The 23,168-nt window shown below is 41.9% G+C and overlaps 1 protein-coding gene across 1 annotated transcript; it reads right to left on the bottom strand.

Annotated features, from left to right (window-relative positions):
* Window positions 1-335: 335 nt before the first annotated feature.
* On the bottom strand, window positions 336-1,385 carry MAGEB16 (MAGE family member B16). Its single transcript, XM_035002111.1, has one exon. The coding sequence runs from the start codon at window positions 1,383-1,385 to the stop codon at window positions 336-338; it is 1,050 nt and encodes a 349-aa protein (XP_034858002.1).
* Window positions 1,386-23,168: the final 21,783 nt, after the last annotated feature.

Raw genomic sequence — 23,168 nt, 5'->3', positions numbered from 1 at the left:
CCTTTTCCAGATGACAAAATAAGATGGTCCATTTTGTTTTACAAACAAGCAAAACTGGTATTCTTAAGTTTTGTAAGTAGTAATAAACGTATGACCAGTGTCATTCATAAACTTAAGATTCTAAAGCTAATAAAATGGTGTATTAAAGGGCACAACATTTGAAACCAAACTCCCCTCCCCCCACCCATGAAGAAGATAAACCTCCCCATGAACCATATAGAAAAGGGACACAGAGATGTTACACGCGGTGTTCCCTACAGCCACACCCCAGCACTCCACTACTTAGGTTGACTGCTAATTTTAATGACAAAGTGAGGAATCTGCCTCCCACCCCACTAGGGCTGGGTGGGCCGGGAGGGGATGCCAGATCCTGCACCGGAATGGGCACTGCCCATGGCACTAGCGCCCTCCTTGGCTGCTGGTCTGGCTCGGGCTCTCTCTGCTTGATCTCTCAAAGCCTCCTCATACTGGGATGGGAAGCAGCTGGGGTCAGACTCGTGGATCTTCGTCAAAAATTCCAGCAATTTCATCTTGCTGGCTTCAGCGTGGGCTCTGGGGCCCCACAGGAACTCGTAGCGTGGAGGATCACTGTTGGCCACCTGGCGGTACTCCAGGTACTCTTCTTGTACCAAATCTTGGGTGATGAACTCCCTGGGCTCCCCAATGATGAAGTGCTTCCTCCCAGCATATAAGTCCATCATATTCAGCACTTCCCAGATCTCTTCCTCAGTGGCACAATTGCCCTTCATGAAGATCACGCCCAGGACAATTATCAGGAGGCTGGCCTTGGGCATGGTGTCCTCATCACAGAGCCTCGAATCGTAAGTGAGGCCCACTTTGTTGACAAGGACATAAGTGTGGCTGGTGGGGTCCACCTCATTCATATCAACACCAAAGACCAGCTCTATGCGCTCGGAGGCTTTCCTGAGGATCTCAGGGAAGTCATCATTGCACTCTTGGATAACATCAATCATATCTGCCCTTGTGATGGGCTCTTTCATTTGATACTTGTGCAGCAGGAACTGCACCAGCATCATCACCTTGTCATCTTGAGGGTCTATGGGGAAGTTCTCGAAGTCGGACAGGGACCCTGATGAAGAAGATAAACTGTCTTCCTTTTCTTGGCTGCTGGAGCCCTCATCTGATTTGCTTGGTGAGATGGCCGTGATGACAGTGTAAGATGAGTAGGCACTCTGAGGATCCAAGGGAGTGGTGGATATTCCAGCAGCCAGAGCTTCCTCCATGTTGCCAGGCATCAGAGGACAAATGGAAGGAGAGGCCTCCTCCACAGCCTTGGAGACCTGTGTAGCCTCCAGGCCTTGGATATCACTGGGGGCACAGTGTTGTTCCTGTGTGCAGCTTGGGATCTCCTGACCCTGAGACATGCTCACTTCTGTTAGTGGTAGCAGGCAGGAATGTGGGCAGAAGGGTGGATGATAGGGGACCACAACCTAGGGAGAAAGGGAGGATGTGAGTGGCCTCATCTGGTAAACACAACTGTGGCAGCTCTGATGAAGAGTGTCTCCACCCATCTTTTCCTGAGAACAGTGCTCTAGAGCCTCACAGGTCTCCTTTCCTGACCTGCAAGAAGCTGGAGGAGGAAGTGAAAAGGCTCCTCAGGGTGCAGCCGGCTGACACAGCCAAGGCTTCCCATGGCTGACAACAGGGTAGGTAGGGTTCGGCTCTGTGGGATCCTTTCTGTTTTAGAGTGAGTGGCCCCCTCTGTCTTTGTTCAAAGTCCTCATTGTGACCCCAGGGAGTATCTGGGACTCCACCCTCTACACACCCAAGGATTATCACCTCAGAAAGAGACCTTAATCTCCTTGAGCCTCTTGAGTTAAAAAGCAAAGGCTTGCCTCTGACTGACAACACTTCTCAGAGCCTCTCAGCTCTGAGAGACAAATACCAAGGGAAAGGAAGTAGGGGGGTGCCTCTTAGGTCACACCCTCCTGGGCCTCCCAGAGGTGACAGAGGAAGGCAGCCATCTGTTAGGGGCTCTGTTGTTCTGGCATGTGTGGTCCCCTCCAGCCTCACTTGAGGTCCTAACTTTGACCTTGACAGAGATGAAGATAATTTCTGTCTGCTCACTTGAGACAACAGTCCTCAAACTCCCAAAGCCAAAGTCAGAAGGCACCAAAGTCTGTCAACTATTCCAGGGCCTACCCAGTCTGACAATAGGAATAGGGCTCTGTAGGGCTCCCGCTATTCTGGAGTGTGTGATTCCCTCCAGTCTCTACTCAGCATCTTACTTGGATTCCTGGCAGGGCCTGGGATTCCTTTTTCTGCTTACTTGAGGCTGGACCTCTCAAGGTCTTCACCATCCTCACACTCTCCAGGCAAAAATCAGGGGAAGACACTCCTGGCCACCCCCTCCTCCTCCCAGGGCTGACACCAGTTCTGAGGGGTCTTCTCCATTCTAGCGGAGAGGTCTCCTCATTCCTCACTCAGCATCTGACCTTGACCCTTGGGAAGGTCTGAGACTCCTCCCTCTGATCACTTGATGCCACCTTCCTCAGAATGGGCCTTACCTTCCTACAAACCGAAAGTAGAAGTCAGGGGGCAACCCAGTCTGACGGCTGTTTCAGAGCCTCCCAGAGCTCACAGCGGGGACTGGGTGCATATCTAGAGGATCCCTCTATTGTGAGGTGGTGGGGTGGTCACATCCGCCCCTGCTCAGAGTCTTCCGTTGAGAGTGGGCAGGCCTGCCGTTTCTCCCTGGCTGAACTGAGACCTCCCTCAGAACAAAGAACTTCCTGCCCTCAGATTCTCCAGCCAGTCAGTGGATGCCAATTCCAGCTACCCCTGCCCAACACCTCCCAGGGGTGACGATAGGGGTTGGGATCTGTATAGTCCCTTCCAGTGTGGAGTGGATGTTCCCTCAATCTTCACTGAGCGTCTTACCTTGACTGTGGTAGAGGCTGGGACTCTCCTTCGGCTGACTGGAGCCTCCACTTAGACTCCTGAGGAAAAGTGAAGGGAAAGCACTGCCAGGCATGCCCTCCCCCCACCCACAGCTCCACCTTTATCCACCCAGGGCTGACAGTACAGCTCTAAGGGGCCCCTCAGTCGTCACAGTCCTCTGTTGACGTGGCCGCCACCGCCCCACCCCCACCCCAGACTGTGGCCCTCACCACCCTCGGATTCCTGAGGCTCCAGTCAGTGGGTGCCCTCAGTCTGACCGTTATTTCAGGGGTTTTCTGGGATGAGAATAGAGGGCTTTACTCAATGGGCCAGCCCCCTTTTATTCTGGCGTCGTTGGCTCCCTGAATGATCTCATTCAGTATCCTCACTTGACCAGTCATAGGTTTCTCCTTCTGCCGATAGAGGCCACGCCTTCCAGTACCTGCCTTCGCCGACCGAACTTTCAAAGTGGAAGTTAGGGGACGTTCCTTCCGCTTCTGCTCCCCGTCCGCTCCCCCCTCCCATGTCCGGGTCCTCCCAGAGTCGAGAGCAGGAGTAAGGTTCCGTGGGGCTCCTTGTGTTCCGGGGTAGTTAACCTCATTCAGTGTTGGCACCTGGAGTCCCTTCAGGGCCAGGGAGTCCTCCCTCTGAATTGAGGTTATGCCCCGTCCGCCAAGATCCTCACCACTGTCAGACTCCCAAGAGGCTGGAGTCAGAGAGAGCCTCTGATAGTTATCTTGGAGCTTCCCATTGCCAACAGTCGTGGAGGAACCCTTAGAGCTCCCTCCATTCTGGAGTCAGGGGTGCCCTCAGCCAGGGACTCCCTCCTCTGCTAACCTGAGACCACACCCCCTTAACTGAAGGCCCTCACTGCCTTTAGAATACTGAGGCCAAAGTCAAAGGACACCACTTCCGGCCACCTCTGCCGGTCATCTCCCAGGGTTGAGAGCAGGGGCGGAGCTTTATGGGGTGCTCCTCTTCTGCCGCAAGTGCTTCCTGTAGCCCTCACTTAAGGTCCATACCTTGGCTCCAGTCTTTTTGATTAATTACTTCCTAAGCAATGCCACCTTCTTGCCAATCTCTGTATTTGCCCCACTGTGATTCTCCTAGAGATTGAGTCCAAGTTCCAGGCTAGACAGTAGGTGGTGAAGCTGCAGCACAGCACATAAAAAACACATGGCTTCCCATGGGGTCCCTTCTCCAGCCAATTGGGAGCCTTCTTTTCTTTTTTTTTAAAATTTTATTTATTTATTTGACAGGGAGAGAGAGACAGCGAGAGAGGGAACACAAGCAGGGGGAGTGGGAGAGGGAGAAGCAGGCTTCCCGCTGAGCAGGGAGCCCGACGCGGGGCTCGATCCTAGGACCCTGGGATCATGACCTGAGCTGAAGGCAGACGCTTAACGACTGAGCCACCCAGGCGCTCCTGGGAGCCTTCTTTTCTAAAAGATTCACGTTCTATGGGGAAGAGCCTTGTATAGACACATACGGAGCATAGGGAGGTGTTGAAGTGTTTTGCAAATGATTTGTTATTGATCAGAGTTGTCTTCAGTGACTGTGTTCTCACGGCAAACATTTCAAACAATACAGTCAAAACAGAATTCTCCCTTGCTTTTTCAATCCTGTTACCTGCACCACCATATAACCTTATTATGAATAAATTTTGTATGGGTATAATTGTGCATTTGACTTATATCAATCAAGCTTATGTAAATTATATAAATGTAATAATAAAGTACATACTGTTTTGCTATTTGCTTTTTCATTCAATTGATAATCCATCTTTTTTTTAAATTTTATTATGTTAGTCATCATACATTACATCATTAGTTTTTGATGTAGTGATCCACGATTCAATTGATAATCCATCTTAAGGAATGTCCCAAATCAATCTTCAGAGGGGCCTTAAAACTTGGAAAACCAGGTAATATTATTTTCTTATTATTTGAAAATTGAAGGTGTCCTTGATGGCATTCTATATAGTGTCTGTTTTTCTAGACTTTACAAGCAGTCTATATTTAGATCTGCCATTTTTTTCTTTTATTTAAAAAGCAAAATAGATGGCTACCTCTGTAATTAAAACTCTCATGTATATTTGTCTTCATATACTTTGGTGAATGGAAAGAGTGTTGAGATGTATAGTTAGTGTGCTAGGTATTGCTCATAAGAATTAGTAGGCCATTCTTTCCATGGGTCATGAGAAATGTGAGAAACAAAAGGTTGAGTACTGCTATCTGTACCCTTCTGGTTTTTTATAGACTGACCTCTGCATTTTCATTTTTTGATCTGCAAGGTCAGCCCACAAAGCTTTATTGATCACAGTGATGAAATAGTAGTGTATTGGAAGGCATATGTAAAACGGGATAACCTAGCCCTGATGTCCAAAGGCTCCAACACAAAATCCAGTGAGGGATTTCCCATTTGCTCTTTGAGAGCTTATGATTTTATTGCTGTGCTGTCTTTGGGTAAAATGATTTCATAACCTAATCCATCTTGCTATGGAATCATTATAAAGCCCTATGAATTTGTTTATTTACATTTCTTTTCTGAGACAAATATGAGAGTAAGACAGAATCCACCTCTTATGCTTTCATTCCACTCTTTTTATCTATTCTCATGGACTATATTATTAGCATAAATTAGATTTAATTTCTCTGTTTCTTACATATTTGGAGGTTTGAAGAAAAAGATTATTCATGGACCACATGGAATTAATGCCATCTAGAATTTTATTGCTTCCTTCTTCATTTTTTCTAGTATTTGAGTTCATGCTAGGTCTCATTTCAAAACAGATGTACTTTAAAATGGGTAAGGGGCACCTGGGTGGCTCAGTTGGTTAAGCATCTGACCCTTGGTTTCAGCTCAGGTTATGATCCCAGGGTCATGAGATCGAGCCCCGAGTCAGGCTCCATAGTCAGCGGGGAGTCTGCTTGAGATTCTCTCCCTCTGCCCTCCCCCTGCTCGTGTGCTCTCTCTCTCCTTCTAAAATAAGTCTTTTAAAAAGATAAAATGGTTAGAATTCTGAATTCTGCTTAATATGTGTTTTAATAGCATATTAAATAAAGTTGACAATGGCCATGGTATACATTAAGTCAAAAAGCTGAAAAAGGAATTTTTTTTCCTTTAAATGTAACAAATGGATTTGTAATCACAGTTGTTCTAATATGCTCAGTGTTCTATAAGACTTGATAGTTGTTACTGGAAATCTGATCTATTGAGAAAAGTAACTTAAAGCATTAAATTACTTTCTCTTGCTTCCTGAGATTGATAAACTGTCAAAACGTGGATACTGTTTATATAGCCTGTTGTTTAAATAGTCTGTGATTGTTATGTGTCCTAAAATGGCGTGGTACATACTATATTCAATATGCACATGTCTCCTGGACAAATAACACTTATCTTTCCAAGGAAAAAGCTGATATCTGAACAGATGAAACGACTTGGTCAAGGTCACCAAATAAAGTACACACACATTTAACTGATTAAATAATTATCTCAAATGATTAATTTTAATTCCATATTCATAATGTGATCTAAAAATCTCATTTAATAACATTCACATTATCTTGTAGTTAGTGTGCTTAAAATCTAGATGAAGATACAGTGAAATATATATATAGTTTATATCATAACATAGGTGTCTCAAGTCAGGTCTCTAAGAAGCAGACCCTGAAAGAAAGTTTGTGTGGTAGTGTGCCGAAGGTAAAACCAGTAAGAAGGTAGAGGCAGCATATAGAAAAGAAAAAGAAGCCAAGAAAAGATATGGTTCTAGGTGAGGTCTCAGCCTGATCCTGTGGGGAGCTCTGGAGCATAAGTTATTAAACTTCAGAGTTTGTCTTGCCTTGTGGCAAAGGAACTGGGCTTTTAGATTCCCACACGGGTCACTCATTGGCTGTGCCTCACTCTGGGACTGTGGGAGGCAGGGGTGAGGGAGCGAGGTGTGGGGGCTCTAAGACATTTCTGACTCTCTGTTCACACACTGAGACTCCAGTGTCCAAGAGCAAGCCTTTCAAGGTCAGAGGTACAGCATTTCACAGCATAACACGCAGAAGCTAGATGAATACACAAGAGTTTAGGGAAAGGGCTCTGAGGAGAATCATGACTGGATGCCAGCGGTGCCTGCAACTTGGTCTGGTGGGAAAAACAGTGGCCTTTAGGGACAGAAAAGTGCATGTTCAAGTTCCGGTCTTACTCATCAGGCGTAAGCCTGGGCAGATTACTTGGGTAATCTCATACACATACACAAATGTTTGTGAATAAATCCTTTTCATTTCTCTTCCCAAACTCTAGCAAAATGCCTGGCATATAGTTGGCATTCAAGAAGAGAATGTTGAATAGATGAAACCACTAAACCTATTTTTATATAGCTCTGGTGGGATTCAGCTTGTTGGGTTTTATTGTTATTGTTGTTTGTCGCTTTTTTATTTTTATTGTTCTCCCTTTGCATTGCATAGAACTTGACTTCTGTGGTTTTAATTCACATCTTACTGGAATACCAACTATCTCTACCTCAGGATTGACTCTGGGATTAATGTTCACATCATAAATTTGTGATATATATGTGCATTTTAAAAATCACACATACGTGTGTGTATACATACACACATATATATATTGATGGGACTTAGCAAGCCCCCCACTAGTCAAGAGTGAGCCTGAGGTTTTTTTCCTCTTATCAGCCAGATCCTAGGAAGTGAATTTGAATGCTAGACTTTGATCAAGTTCCCCATAAAAGTGTTATGAAAAAAAAATTAAAAATAGATTTGATTAGCTAATTATTCTTTTTTTTAAAGATTTTACTTATTTGTCAGAGAGAAAGAGCGAGCGAGCACAAGCAGGGGAGCGGCAGGCAGAGGGAGGAGCAGACTCCCTGCTGAGCAGGGAGCCCGATGTGGGACTCGATTCCAGGACCCCAGGATCACGACCCGAGGTGAAGGCAGACGCCCAACTGAACCACCCAGGCGTCCCTAGCTAATTATTCTTAAGATAATCAGTGTTAACCTATCAGGTCACACATAAATGGAGAAGCCATAGAAAATAGAGATTATGAATTTATTCCTCATTGCCTAAAAAGACGAGGGAAATTTTAACTTACATTCACTCTGAGAGGCCACGGAAAAGCTTATTATAAAATACCCCATTATTAAGTTACTCTAAGATCTATTTTTATTTGATTATTTATTAAACCTCATGGGTCGTTTGTTTCTCTTTAGATATTGATCACTCCATGATGGTGCGTCAAACTTGTTCCATGACCCTATTAGGAAAAATCCACAACCTTTTATGTCAAGAGATACAAAACATCAAGAAATAGTTATTGAGAATGCGCTTGTGCCTGGTGCTGTAATAAAGATGATCTCATCTCATTTCTCATTTAATCCTCGAACAACCCTATGAGTTAGGGACTCCAGTCATCTTAATTTCACAAATGGGGAGATTCAGGCTTAGAGAGGTTAAGGAACATGACCGTGGGCTTGTAGCTAGAAAAAGGCAAAAGCAGGATTCACACCCAGGCGATCTGCAACCAGAGACTCAGCCCCAGCTTCCAAAAGGGAGGAAAAAAAAAAAAGTTCGAAAGTCTGTATTAAACCTCAAGATTCTCTTTGGGGAGTCCAGCCTACTTTAAAACCCGGGAAGATGAAAATACAGAGAAAAGGCTCTGCTCCTCAAATTAATAAAACCTGCATTCCCCAGCCAGACAAATCAGAACATTCTTTACTCCCCATAACTTCCTCAAGATACCGTATTGACCTCTTCTCCACTCCTAACTCCAGTGGACACAACTGCTTATTTGAGAAATACCATCACAAGGGTTTCCACAGTGAAAACCCATGAAAGTCCCACTTGGACTCCCTAGACAGAAAATAAGAGTTCACTTAATCTGAATAAATTGTGGGAGGATTGAGGTTCTGATTTTTCTTTACCTTTTAAAAAACTTTAAGATTTTATTTATATATTTGACAGAGAGAGATAGCGAGAGCAGGAACACAAGCAGGGGGAGTGGGAGAGGGAGAAGCAGGCTTCCCGCTGACCAGGGAACCCAATGCGGGGCGTGATCCCAGGACCCTGGGACCATGACCTGAGCCGAAGGCAGACGTTTAATGGCTGAGCCACCCAGGCGCCCCGGTTTTTGTTTACCTTTTAAGAGACAGGTGTTTTTTTTAAATTTTTTTATTCTTATGTTAATTCCCATACATTACATCATTAGTTTTAGATGAAGTGTTCCATGATTCATTGTTTGTGCATAACACCCAGTGCTCCATGCAGAATGTGCCCTCCTCAATACCCACCACCAGGCTAACCCATCCTCCCACCCCCCTCCCCTCTAGAACCCTGTTAGTTTTTCAGAGTCCATCGTTAAGAGACAGGTTTTTAATGGTTCTATTTTAGTAGATCTGTCCCCTTTCAATAAAAATAGAGCATTTCACAAGTCCTAGTTAGGTCATTTTCACTAAGAAAGAAAACTTCACTTCCCTGCTCCTAAGATGGGTATGTCGTGATTGGATGTGAAACTCCATAAATTTGTAAAAGGAAGTGTCACCACGTGGGGGGAGGGCAAACAACTTCTTGTTGTTGGCTTCACCGATGAGGCAGAGGCACACATGCAAATTCTCAAATCACACCTGGGTCTCTGTGGACCGAATTAGAGGTTAAAACCGGCTCCGGGCTGGCATTAGGGAAAGGCTTGCTCTTCACTGGGGAACTTTTCATCCAAAAGGCCAGGGCTATCCTGGGAAGGAACATAAATCCTGCACAAAACAGCCCTTCACATTGGAAGTGTTAATCTGAGCCAAGTAGGTAGTTCTTTTTTTTTTTTTTTCCTAAGTACCAATTACGGTGATCTTGGGGGGAAATGGATTTGGGGTAAACACCACCTGCATTGGCAGCTGAGAGAATGTGACAGGAGAGTTTGGCATCTGAACCCCATTATGTATTTTGCATTATGAGTAGAATGTGTGAATTCCATCTGTCCCAAGACTGTGGTTCTCTATTGCTAAAAACCTGTTTTGACAGACCAATTACAGATGGAAAAGACTCCCTCATTTATCTAAGCTGGATCCCAGGCTGCCCCTGGGCTGTATAGCATGCCATAATTAAGTTAGTGGAAGCAGTCTAATTCCTAATGCTCTGAGTATAATGTCTGACATTCGTGCCGTTTCCAGTTTTTGTCCACCATCCTGGCTCTGGTCAGGAAAACAGGGACTAAAAACGGGTGGGGTACAAGTCAAGGTAGGAATCTGTAGCATCGGTTACCTTGTTGTCCGTTCTCATACATACAGAATTGGGAAGTGGAAACACTCTCTTCAAGGCCATGCTGGGGTGACTGTCCCCGAGACTTCTGCTAGTCCCGGTAACAAGCTACATGAGCAATGAAAGGAACAGAACAGAAAGCCATATTTCCTACTGAGATTTATGTTGGAAAATTGTTGCTGCCAGGGTCATGGGTTGTACTGAGACCTTTCTGAGCATCCTCTGGGTTGTTGAACAAGACGAGCTTTGCAAAGGCTGAGAGCCATAGAATTGCTGTTCTGTTTCCTTGGTTAGGAGCAATTAATCATGGTGGTATGCCACCAACAAATGAAAATATTTTTCTTTTAGACAGGCAGGAAAGCTGGAAAGGAAGTCAGGAAGAGTGTTCCACTCTAAATACATCTTTATTTATTTTAGAGTCCATGCAGGATGTTTTTATTTTATGAGTACATTTCCAACAAGAGGGCTGAAACCCCGCCGCAAAGCTACGGTCCTGTGGTCTCATTCATGCCCTATTGCTAACTCAGGGATGTCTTTAGTTCATTCTTCTCACCATAGTACTAGGACAGGCGTTCTTCCAGTAGAAGGACACTAGGGTTCCCAGATTTGTGGATTCCATAGATCTGTGCCTAGATATCTGACTATACCTGCCTTTTCCCAACTAACATTTTATGTACACGAACTGCGGTTCAAGGGACGATTTCACCCAATCTCGTTCCAGTGTGCTTTAAGTGCCGTTCAGTAAAAGAAGCATGTGACTTCTTTTTTGTTACTGGGAAAAGTGAAGTTTCAAGATTCCAGATTTCACTCCTTCCTGGTCCAACTTTGAGGTTTGGTAGTGAGCAGCTTCTTTGGAAGAGGGCCCATACACGGACGCTGTCAGCATTCGTAACTGCCTGGCTTTCTCCTGATAGCTTCGGTTGTCAACTCATGGAAACAGTTGGATCAAAATATTTTAGCTACAAAATTTCCAGTGCCTGCAACTCAAAACAAACAAGAACAACAAGCACACAAACCTCTTCCGGAAAATATATCTTCTACAGCGTGTGACGCAAAGATGGACAGTGAGAGTGTTTTATCTATTTTTCCAGAATGAGGGAGAAAAAATTAAATGAGGCCTACAAAAAGTCCTATTATTTTTACTATCACTTTTCAAGATTATTTGCTATTTTGTTTTATAGCTCAGGGATTTCACAAAAAAGCCCTGTAAACTCAAACTGTTGTGTTTAATATTGCTCTTATTCTCCTGCAGCTGACAGGAAATTTTCATGTATGTTTGATTTCAATTGTGTAGCATTTATGCTTTAATGGAGGCTGTCTGACCTGTGGTTTAAAGTGAATGGAAATAAAATTTTAAAACCTACTTATTTCCCAATTTAAATTGAAATAATTCTTGAATTCAGTAACTTCCACGGATTTTTTTCATCTAAGTATGTCCCTTAAACTTTTTTGCCCCTAACAGTCTTACATCTAAACAATCATGTTTCATGGAATCAGGTCTCATTGCAGACAAAATAAATTCTATTTTGCTTTCTGTCTCCCTGTCTTCTGACAAGTGTTTATTAAATAACCATTTTGAACAAGTCACATAACCTTTTCAGGCCTCAGACTCCCCATTTCTTTTACCTTTTTTTAAGATTTATTTATTTATTTGAAAGAGAGAGAGCGCAAGCGTGTGAGGAGGGGGAGGAGCAGGGAGAGAGAATCTTCAAACTCCCCGCTATGCACAGAGCCTGACGTGGGGCTTGATCTCATGACCCATGAAATCATGACCTGAGCCGAAACCAAGAGTCAGACGCTAAATCGACTGAGCCACCCCGCTGCCCCAGACTGCCCATTTCTAAAGGGAATTTGGACTAGATAATGTTAAAGATACTTTGAAATTTAATGTTGCATTTATAATTTTGCTATTGGCTTAGGATCCTTCTAAATATCTAAAAGGGTTATATGTAGGAGTAGATACCATGACCAAATAGAAATAAAATGGACTTTGTAGTAAAAAGACCATGTTCAAATCTAAGTTCAGCTTTTCTGTGACTTCTGTGAGCCTTAGTTTTCTCACCTGGAAAATGGATACACTTCTGTTCTCACAACATTGTCTGGAGAATTAAATTAGAATAAATGACAAAATATGTAACATATAATAGCTCAATAAATAATATTGGCTGATCTCTTTTGCCTCAAATTGTTTCCAATGCAAATAGGATCTGTGCAAAAAAAGAAACACATAACAGTGTATTGTTAGAAAATGCTATATGCAGGGTGCCTGGCTGGTGCAGTCCATTAATTAAGCCTCCGATTCTTGGTTTTGGCTCAGGTCGTGATCTCAGGGTGGTGAGATCGAGCCCTGAGTTGGCCTCTGCCCTCAGTGTGGAATCTGCTTGAGACTCTCTCTTCTTCTCCCTCTGCCTTCCCCCTGCTCTCTCTCTTTCTAAAATAAATAAATCTTTTTAAAAAATGCTGTATGAAAAGAGCGATTTATACATAATGGACATCTTAAATATGTTTTGCAAGAGGGGAGTTCAAATGAGGCTTAGCTACCCCAGCCCCACTTAATTCTAAACTCTGATCCTTACTTATTCCTGATTATTGCCTGGACTCAACGTTTGTCTTTGGTGGTCCTGATTAATCCTTTGTATAGTTATTAATCAAGTGAGGTCTGAATCCATTTCCCCATACCACCAGAGTCAGGAATATTTAGATCAGATATAGGAACTGTGGCTTGAGTGGGGACTGTAAGTTCTGAATTGAGAGGCAGATCACCTGCTGAAAGGGAAAAGCTTCGGACTAGAAAGTCCACTTGTTTAGCTTGAGCTTCCTTTATAAATTCATCAATCCCTGCTGCCTGGGGTAGCCTGTTTGCCCACTGGGCCCTGACAATTCATTAGAGATAGAAGAAATAAAAATAAATAAATAGAAAGTCAGGAGAGCAGAAATCCTTTATCATAACCTTCTAATAGGAATTGAACAAAATTTATGGAGGGCTTTGAGACACTTAGAATAAAAGCTCTTGCAAATAATACAAAAATCCAGAGTCCGAGTAAATCAAACTGATAACTCTGTTATCAGAGTTATCTCTAAGTCAAACTATGTAGTTGGTTCTGCATAATTGTGGAGGGCCTCCCCAAATTGCAGCATTAAGACATTTTAGAATAACAGGCATCCAGTCCAACTACTCGATTTTAAAGATGAAGAAAACTGAGGCCACAGAAGTTAAATGACCTGCAGATGAGCACATAATTCATTAGTTCAGAGCAAGGATCTGCTCTGCCATTTCCTACCGAGGTGACTTTGGCAGGTACACAGCCTTTGTAAGTTCCATGGTACTTACATGTAAAATGGGGCTAAATAGGAAGTACCCCACAATAATCCATAGGACGCATGTAAAATGGTTAGCAAAATGCCTGACCTATTATCATTATTGTAATGGTAACTAAAATCTGGCATTATAATGATTTATGACTTGGAATAATGGATAGGAGCTACTTCATATATTAAGTTGAAGAAAATTTGGGATCATGTTAAGGATCAATCTTTAAACTTGCATGTAGTAGAGAGAGCAATACATAACATTTACCCTAACATTTTCCTCAAAGACAAATGTCTTCATGCTCAAAACCTTCTGTTATGGCAACAGGGAAATTCCCCAGTAGACATAATAACTATTTAGAAGAAGAATTTCCCTGTAACTTCATAATAAATATTTATTTCCCCTGGAAAATCCTGATATCCTTAGTGATTTCAGTCCCCTACCAAAAAAGCAAATAAGCCCAGTAAGACAAGTGAAAGAAGAATAACAAAGACCTGAAATATTGTTTTATGGTATCGAGGAGTCCTTTGTTGTGATATTATGTGGCCCTCAAACACATATGTGGCCCTAGACACATTGAGTTTTCTACACAAGTAACTCTTTACTAAATAAGAAGGGATATTACGTCAATCTATCTTACTTAAAGTGTTTCAGTTTCCTGTTAGTCTTTTTTCAGGTGTTAAGCTATTTCACAGCCCAAATGAAGGCTCCTAGAGTAAAGGGTAATATTTTAAACAAGCCAAATTGCATTCCCATCCATCCTAATTCTGAATTGCGCTGTTGATGCAGTCTTTTCAGAAAAGACATAAGACCCTCTGTGTCACTCCACTTCTCCACTTGTCTCGTGCAAATGGAGACAAGCCTGGAGGCTCTTCTTGGGTGGAGGCAAACTTGTATCTCAGCTGGGTGGTTGCCAGAAGCTAGGTCAGTGGTGAGTGGTCCTAAGGCTGTTGGGTACCACAATGGAGCTGTGGATGTCAGGATGCTGAAATTAGAGCACAACCCCTGGAACTCAAATGTTGCAAGACTTTTAGTTAATCTTTTTGAAACTGTAGATAGGGTCCTGGATTACGTGTCAGAATAGGAGGCAATATTATCTGATCCAGCTTTGCATTTGAGAAGAAGGTAGATACTGTCAGAACAATTATCTCATGATGTAATTTGAGGGTTTTTTTTTTTTTTTTCCTGATGAGAACCAGGAAAAGTAAGAGACTCGATTTTGCCCATTCTCACATGCATCTAGTCACCTAGCTTATTTTTGCCTGTCTTGGAGTTACAGTTGTCCCCACCGAGTAGTAAACTTCATACCTCATAATACATAAATAACCAGTAGGAGGTGCTTTATGGAGGATGCTACCTTAGTTCTCATAGGTTCTCTATAAAAGGATAGAGAATTCAAGCATTTCCCATTATGATCACTGCTCACTTTAATATATATATATATATATATATATATATATATATATATATATATATATCACGGTCTATTTCATGATCCATAATATCTTGAAAAACATTTAGATATTTCTATTCCTTCAAGTAAAAATTACACATTTAGTTTTCCATATAGTTAATCCCAAGTGAAATATTTCCAATGGGTAGTTATGAAAATTACATACACCATATTCAACTTTCATGTAGTGAATAGTATACTCTGCCTGAAAATGTAATTAGATACATCAGATAAACTAAATCCCAAGGAAGGCACATTTGCTTTCATTTAATTTCCCAATTGCAAGACCACAAAATGGCTCATAAAGTTGTTATGCCCATTATTATCAGTAATATTATTCAGGATGAAACAAATACTTGAGAAGCATTTGTTTTTATGCTCGTGTTTATTTCATTCCTGACACAGTAATGGTGGAGGAACTATTTGGACTGAAAGCCATAAATTAAATATGTTTGAGGAAAAATAAATTGGGAGAAGACTGGACATAATTGAGTTTAAAAGGTTGATTCTCTATGAAGGAAGGTTTTTGTTAAGGGAAAATGTATTACATTATGGAACCAATCAAACTGGCATTCATTCCATAGTCCCTAGAGACTTCGTGCTCACATCAAATGGAAGACTGACGTGGTCCTCAGCCTCAGGGCCAAGTTGTTCTACAGGTTGAACTCCAAGTTGTCTCATTACATGATTAATGACATCTGCAATAAGAGTGATGCACAGTTAAGTTTGTGGTGCTCCTGCATAAATAGGTTCAACATTAAAAGTTATAAATTATTAGGGACAGAATGCTCTTTCATGCAACCAAGAAATCACTTTTCCTGGTGGGCTTTTAATAACACTGAATCTATCAAGGGTTGACACTTCTGTTATTTCCTCTAGGCAAAACAAAAACCAAAACCTTAACTGTTTATCCACAATAGCCAGGATATTTTAAGAAGAAGATGAAGAGGGGTTGGTGACAGAAATACCAGCAGATAGGTTGTTCCCGGAATATAGATCACCTTCCTTCATTAAATCTCTTTACGTGAAGCAACAGGGTGAATGTGAGGACTTCAAATGCCAAGGTGATTCCTATGATGAAACTGTGCACTGGAAGATGGAAGATGAACTGGAAAGTCATAGGCATTACCAGGATAAGCTTCAGGAAGCGAATCTGCATTTCCAGTTCATATCCCGGGAGGTTCTCCCACCCTGGCGGGAAGGTGATTTTGAGGGATATTTTGCTATGTGGGAGTTTTTCACATGGGCAACTTGATTGATTCTTAGAGTTGATCACCTATTCGAATGTGTTTTAAGCCACTCAAGAAAAAGTAATGCCCTGCTAGACTCTACTAGATAATTTTAAGTGTGCAATTCAGTGGTATGAAGTACATTCATGCAGTTACCACTGCTGTGTGTTTCCAAAACTGTTTCAGCATCCTGAACAGAAACTCTGTACCTATGAAACAGTAACTTCCTACTGCCCCTCATAATCTCTGATCTAATCTCTGTGTCTTTGAATTTGCCTATTCGGGATATTTCATTTAAGTGTTACCAGACAATATTTGTCATTTGGCGTCTTGACTATTTCACTAAGCCTAATGTCTTTAAGGCTCATCCATGCTGTGGCATGTATCAAAACTGCCTTTCTTATTATGACTTATGATAATATTTCATTGTACCTTTTTACTGCATTTTGCCTATCCATACATCTGTTGATGGACTTGGGTTGCTTCCAACTTTTGACGTGATAAAGGCAAAAGTAGGAAAACTTTCAACAGAATTTAGATAAAAATACTCTTAGGTGGCTCTGGTGTTAGTCTTCTAGTAATATAAGGCTGAGCCTGTCATGGCTGAGTTTAATGAGATATACTGAATATTGTCGCCTTCAGAGTATATTATTGAATATCTAGATTTTCTGAAAACACAGCCAACTTCCAAAAATGAGTAGTTTCAGCTAAGCCCAAACACCCACTGAGTAAATTTGGCTCAGTGTTATCCCTGCTTGATTTTTCTAGTCTACATAAATGAACTACTAACAGATCAAAACAACCCCACCAATCACTATTGCTCACTATATTGCTATATCCAGTGGCTAAGTATAAATCAATCTTACTTAAAATGTAAGCATATTTTGATACAGCTGATCTCTTCCTTCTCATAAAAATACCTTCTTCATTTGTTTTTGGGATAATCACAGTCCCCAGGTTTTCATTCTCACAGGCTACCACTTGTTAGTCCCCTTTGATTGAGTGTTCTTCTTCTCTTACTTTTTTTTTTTTTTTTAACACTGGCGTACCCCAAGGATCAGTCCTGAGGCCTCTTATCTCTTCATCCCTCGCATTGCTGATATAATTTCAAGCTGGAGTTCTGAATACCATCTACATTATAACAATCCCTAATCATATCTCTAGTATGGGTATTTCTCCTGAACTTTAGACTCATAATGTTCGATTGCCTATTCGATAATTCCCATTTGGATATCTAATAGACATTTTAAAAATAACATGTCTGAAATTGAACTCCTAAGCTTCCCCATACACCTGCTTTTTCCAGTCACAATTAATGCCAGCTCCATCCTTCTGGTTGCTGAGATCAGTGTCCTTGATGTTATTCTGAGTTCCCTCTTTCTCTTATCCCCATTCCCAGTCTATCAGGCAATCTGTTAGTTCCACTTTCAAAGTATATCCAGAATCTGATGAATTCTTTTTTAAATCACTTTACTGAGGTCCAATTAACATAAAAGAGCTGTACATATTTAGTATACAACTTAATGAATTTGGGTAAAAATATGCTTGTGAAAACCGTCACCACAATTTATGCCACAAACATACTTTCAACACAACCACCGTATTCTCAGTCACTATTGTTTCTCTCCCAGATGGTTATGGTAGCCTCCCACAGGCTTCTCCCTGATTCCACTCTTGTTGCCCTTCAGTGTGGTCTTAACACAGCGCCTAGAATGATCCTCTTGGAAGTCCATTGGATCAAGCCATTTCTCAGCCTAAAATCTCTCAGTGGTTCCGCATTTCTCTGAGAGTAAAACCTCAAACATTTAAAAAGTTTGACAAGGCCCTATATGATATGATGCCTTTCTAAGCTCATTTTCCAATCCCTCACTACTCTATCCTCTGCTCACTTTGGCCAAGCTAGAAAGTCCTCCTCAAACACTTCCGGTGAATTCCCACAGTAGTGATTTGGCACTGGCTCTTCCTTCAGTCTGAAGTGCTTTTCCTCCAGGTATCCTTGTGACTCGTTGTACCTTCTTCTTGGCAGGGATGCTGCCTGTCGGTGTGAGGGCACCTGGACGAGAGGTAAGTGGGTGTAGAACCCATGCCCCTAAGGTATGTCTTTACACTTGTGGGCCAGGACAGGACTTGTTTCTCAGTAAGATGCAGTGTGACCAGCCTAAGAAGTCCTGGTTTTCCTCACTGTATAAGCCATATGTTTTATTTTCTGTATTCTGAGGCTTTGCTGTCTGGGACTTCACTGACCTCGGAGGGACTGGCCTTCCCAGGGCTAGCCATTTCCTAGAAGTAGTAAAGGATTTGCCTGCAAATGTGTCTTTCATGTGCAAACCAGTCAACCCAAAGCCCATACCCCCAACTACTCCTTTATCTAGCTCCTACGCTGTGGGCCACTCTCCATCTACCCTAATTGCTCCGCGGCCAGACACCAGACAACTAGGGATAGTCCCTATATCCCAGAGCCTGCTGAAATTACTCAGCAACTAGCCAATCTTAAGCCTGTTTATCCTGCCTTGCCAGAACTTTCTTACCGCAGTAAAGGCTCTTGCCACAGTTCCTGATCTCTCCCCTCTGCCTCATGACTGACACTGGTGTTTCCTCATGTGACTCCCCATGGCATTGCGTACCCACTCCTCTGAGGAACCATAGATAATAAACTATCTCCCTGTGGCAATCGCCTGCAGATCTTTTGGCCTTACTATACCTCAGATTTTCTGTTAATACACAGTATTTTAAAATACTTAATCTATTCTAATTTCAAGTAGCTCATACAATCTTCTGACATATATATCATTCTTTTATTTATTATCCATCTTCCCCACTCGATCAATGAAAACAGGAATATTTGTCTGTTTTCTTGACTGATATATCTTCCACTTTCTATAATCGTGTGTAGTACACAGTAGGTGTCCATTAACAGTTTATAAATGAATAAATAAATGAATAAACAGTGGTAGTCAAGTGTCAATTTACATATATTTCAAAGGCATATTATTATAATGCTTTTCAGCATTTGTTTTTCAGTAAACTCTAATTTCATTAAGAAATCAAGGCACCTAAATGAGCAAAATCAAATTTGAAAAAAAAATAAAATGCATATAAATATGGGCATTTTCATAAGAAGTGAATGTTTATGTGATGCTCTTTTGAGATACACTTGTCAAGCTGGCTCATAGTCAATATTTACTAAATATGTAAACCCACACCTATTACACATATTGTCTATAGCTTAAGCTTATCCTTCCTCTTATTACCTGTTAAAAGAATCTCAAATTATTCGGGTAGCAGGTACAAAATGGAGCCCCCAGTTATTCAGGTAGCAGGCAGGGGTCCCTTGATTTCAGAGAAGTTGGATACCTCCATCGTCAGCAGATCAGCATAGATGACAATAGGGGGCATTTGGTGGAAATGGACTCTGGATAAAATGTCGCAGATTTTCACTGTTCTTACCAAGATACAGATTTTTTTTCATAAATACTTCTCAGTGTGTTGTATGCCTTTGCCAATTACCAGCCTTTATTTATGTGGCTGTTTTTTGACAAATTTGTCCAATTATTTTATGTTTCTCAAGAGGGGATTTGGGAAGCTCTTTACTCAGTCATTCCAGAACATGCACTTCCCCGGACACTGGACTTTTAGATATCCATGGCATGTAGTGTGAGTGAGCAAGCTCTGTGTAAAGGACAAGTTGGTTTAAAAGACAGTCCAGATAATGCTCAGTTAGAATAGTGGCAGTAGTAACAATATGATATACACCATAGAAAGGCCTTGGCTGATAGAAATGGCAGGGCGTTTTTGGCTACTGATTGGATTTGGCAGGTGATGGACAAGGAAGGTTTCACCCTTGTCTCTGAGATTAAGAAATTGGAATAGGCAAAGGATAGCATCTGAATAGGAGAATTTAAGGATTCATGGCATAGGTAGGTGGATATGCCTGGCAGACTGTTGAAAATACGTGCAGCAAAAGAAAAAACACAGTACAATTTCACCATCCCTCAGGAATACAGCCTGAGATCGAAACTTCTGTAGTCTCTAAATGTGTGTATATATTTTAGGGATAAAGAGTAACTGTGAGTGACTAAACAATGGTGAGTGGAGGATCAAGAAGGACTGTCTTAGGATACATCCTCCGGCCGTATTCTGCACTCAGTCGCTGGCTGCGTGCCTAGCTTCTTGCCTTGCTCTACTGGGGATTCAAATTTCTGCTTTAGACACATCACAGTTATGTCACGGACATTTGTCCGCCTCAAATAGTTTAACCATGAGTCTCAGCAGCCATGGTGTTTAGCCAGTCGGATACCAGCGGCCTCCCTACAGACTTCCTCTGGTCAAGAGTCTCCCCCAGACCCTCCGTCTCTCTGGTCTTTGCATAGTCTTCTCCGGCCTGTTTTTCTTCCCTACCATCTCTCTGCTACCTACTCTCCTTATAAAGGTTGGAAAATTATAAATAGAAATACACTTTAAATATGATAGGAAACAAAGTTTTTTTTAGCATCATCTGTATAGGAAGAAACCAACTATCATCAATTCTACTTGATTTTTGTGCCATGTTCTTGTTCTTGTTTTTTTTTTTTTTTATTATTTCTTAGTGAACAGGGCCCCTTAAGTTATCATTATTATATTTTGCAACATAGAAAACTCAAGGGCATATATTTAATGAAGATGTTATTGTGGTGATGAATGTTGTTATTAAGATGTCTTGGAAAATGAATTCATAATAGCTAAAATATAAATGAACTTCTCTCTTTTGAAAATATTTTTTTGTTCCTCTTCATTCTAAAGATATTTGTGTAGGATAGCAACTAGTAATACCCATAGCAAGACACTCCTTTTCCAGAACTTTTACTGGTACTGTTGTACTTACCTTGGATGCCATGGGTGATTCATAACATCAGGGCCACTCCGTTCAAATTCATACAATTATTGCAGCAATTTCAAATGACACACACACATATATACATATATGTGTCTGTGTGTTCCTGAAATTTTTTATATTACATGCTACTGTATATAGGTATAGAGACACCCCGTTGCAAGCCCAAATTCTGTGTTTAATTCTTCAAGAACCAGATAATATACTCTGGCCCTGGACATAAGGGTATACATGTTTCTTATCCTTTATAAAACAGTGCTTGATTTCTCATCAAGATGGTGCAGTGAGCTCACACTTTGACACATCCCTCTGATCCCAGGAGATAGGAAATGATAACGCTTAAAACTAGGAAAAAAAAGTGGTAAGAGGCCAAAAGTAACAAGATAAAAATCATCAGGGACCATAAGGAGAAGAGCAAAATGATTCAGTTTCTAGGTGGTAAATCGTACAAGCGCTCCTTGTATTTTGGGCAACGGGATTATTTTTCAAATTCCATGCTTGAATTCAGGGACTGAGGGGTATGACCTCCACTTCTTAAGGAGACTGAAAACATTGTTGTGGATGCATTGTTGTCTAGCAAAACCTCATGCTGACGCACTGCATGAAGTTTCTAGCTGGCTGAGGGGTGGGATTCACAATACTCCCAAGATCGCAGTGAGGCCGGAAAATGGAGATAACCATGTACAGTCTTGTTCTGGATGGGGCAGTGGGAGGAGGGCCTGTGGAGACAACTGTGTAATCTGTAGATACACAGATGCTCTTACATGGAGAAACACTGATAGACAAATAATGGAATGTATTTCCTTTCTATTGCTGGCATAACAGATTACCAAAAATTTAGCAGCTTAAAGCACCTCTTTTTGGGGCGCCTGGGTGGCTCAGTCGGTTAAGTGTCTGACTCTTGATTTCAGCTCAGGTCATGATCTCAGGGTGTGTCAGGCTCCGTGCTCAGCAGGGAGTCTGCTTTTCTCATTCTCCCTCTGTGCCTCCCCCACCCCCCATTCCCGTTCGTGCACACACTCCCATGCTGTCTCTCTCTCTCTCTCTCTAAATTAAATAAATAAAATCACCTGTTTTTTGGCTCACAGTTTTATAGATCAGAAGTCCGAGCAGGCTCAACTTAGTTCAGGGTCTTGTAAGTCCAAAATTAAGGTCTAAGCTGGGTTTGTATCTTACCTGGAGGGTCTAGGGGAGAATCTGCTTCCGAGCACATTCAGGTTGTCAGGGAAATTAGGTTCTGTGTGTCTGTAGCCCTGAGGCCCACTTGTTCCTTGCTGGATGTCAGCTAGGTGTCACTTGCAGATTCCAGAAGCCACCTGCATTACTTGGCTCTGACCTCCTCCATTTTCAAAGCTAGGAATGGTGTGTCAAATCCTTCCCATGCTTCCAATCACTCTGAATTCTCCTCTTACCTTTTCTGCCACCAGCTGGAGAAAGGTCTCTGCTTTTACAGGCTCATGTGATCAGATTAGGCCCACCTGGATAATCTCTCTTTTAGAGGTCAGCTGTGTCCTACAACATGACACAATCACAGGAGCACTATTTCATTAACATTCACAGGCTCCAGGATATATGGCCTGAAGTCCTTGAGCTATATTAGTTTCCTACAGATGCTATAACAAAAAACCACAGACTGGGTGGTTAAAAACAATAACAATTTACTCTCTCATAGTTCTGGAAGCCAGAACTCTGAAATCAAGGTACTTCCCCTGGAGGTTTCCAAGAGAAAATCTATTCATGCCTCTTCTAGCTTCTGGAAGTTATATGGGATTCCTTGGCATTCTGGGTTCACCTCTCTCTGCTTCATCTTTACATTGCCTTCTCTAATGTGTGTATCTGTCCAAAATCCGTCTGCCCCCCTTTTTTATATAAGGATACATGAGAATGTATTTAGGACTCACCCAGATAATCCAGGATGAGCTCCTCTTTTCCAATATCCTTAATTTAATCACATCTTTTACCATATAAAGTAATATAGGTTCCAGGGATTACGATATGGACATATATTTTTTGGCGTGACCATAAAGCCCACTATAGGGGCCCTTCATAGAAATTCTGCCTACCACAGGGCAAGAGTTAGAAAACAACAAGGAAAGCTAACAAAAAGAAATCCCATTCAAAAATTAGTCTGATGACCAAAATGCAAAGTTACATGAT

The sequence above is a fragment of the Mirounga leonina genome, unplaced genomic scaffold (genome assembly GCF_011800145.1).
Source record: "Mirounga leonina isolate KUSES-001 unplaced genomic scaffold, KU_Mleo_1.0 Mir_101609, whole genome shotgun sequence".
Taxonomy (NCBI): domain Eukaryota; kingdom Metazoa; phylum Chordata; class Mammalia; order Carnivora; family Phocidae; genus Mirounga; species Mirounga leonina.
Note: the sequence above shows the minus strand (reverse complement) of the source record. Positions and strands in the feature narration are given on the sequence as shown.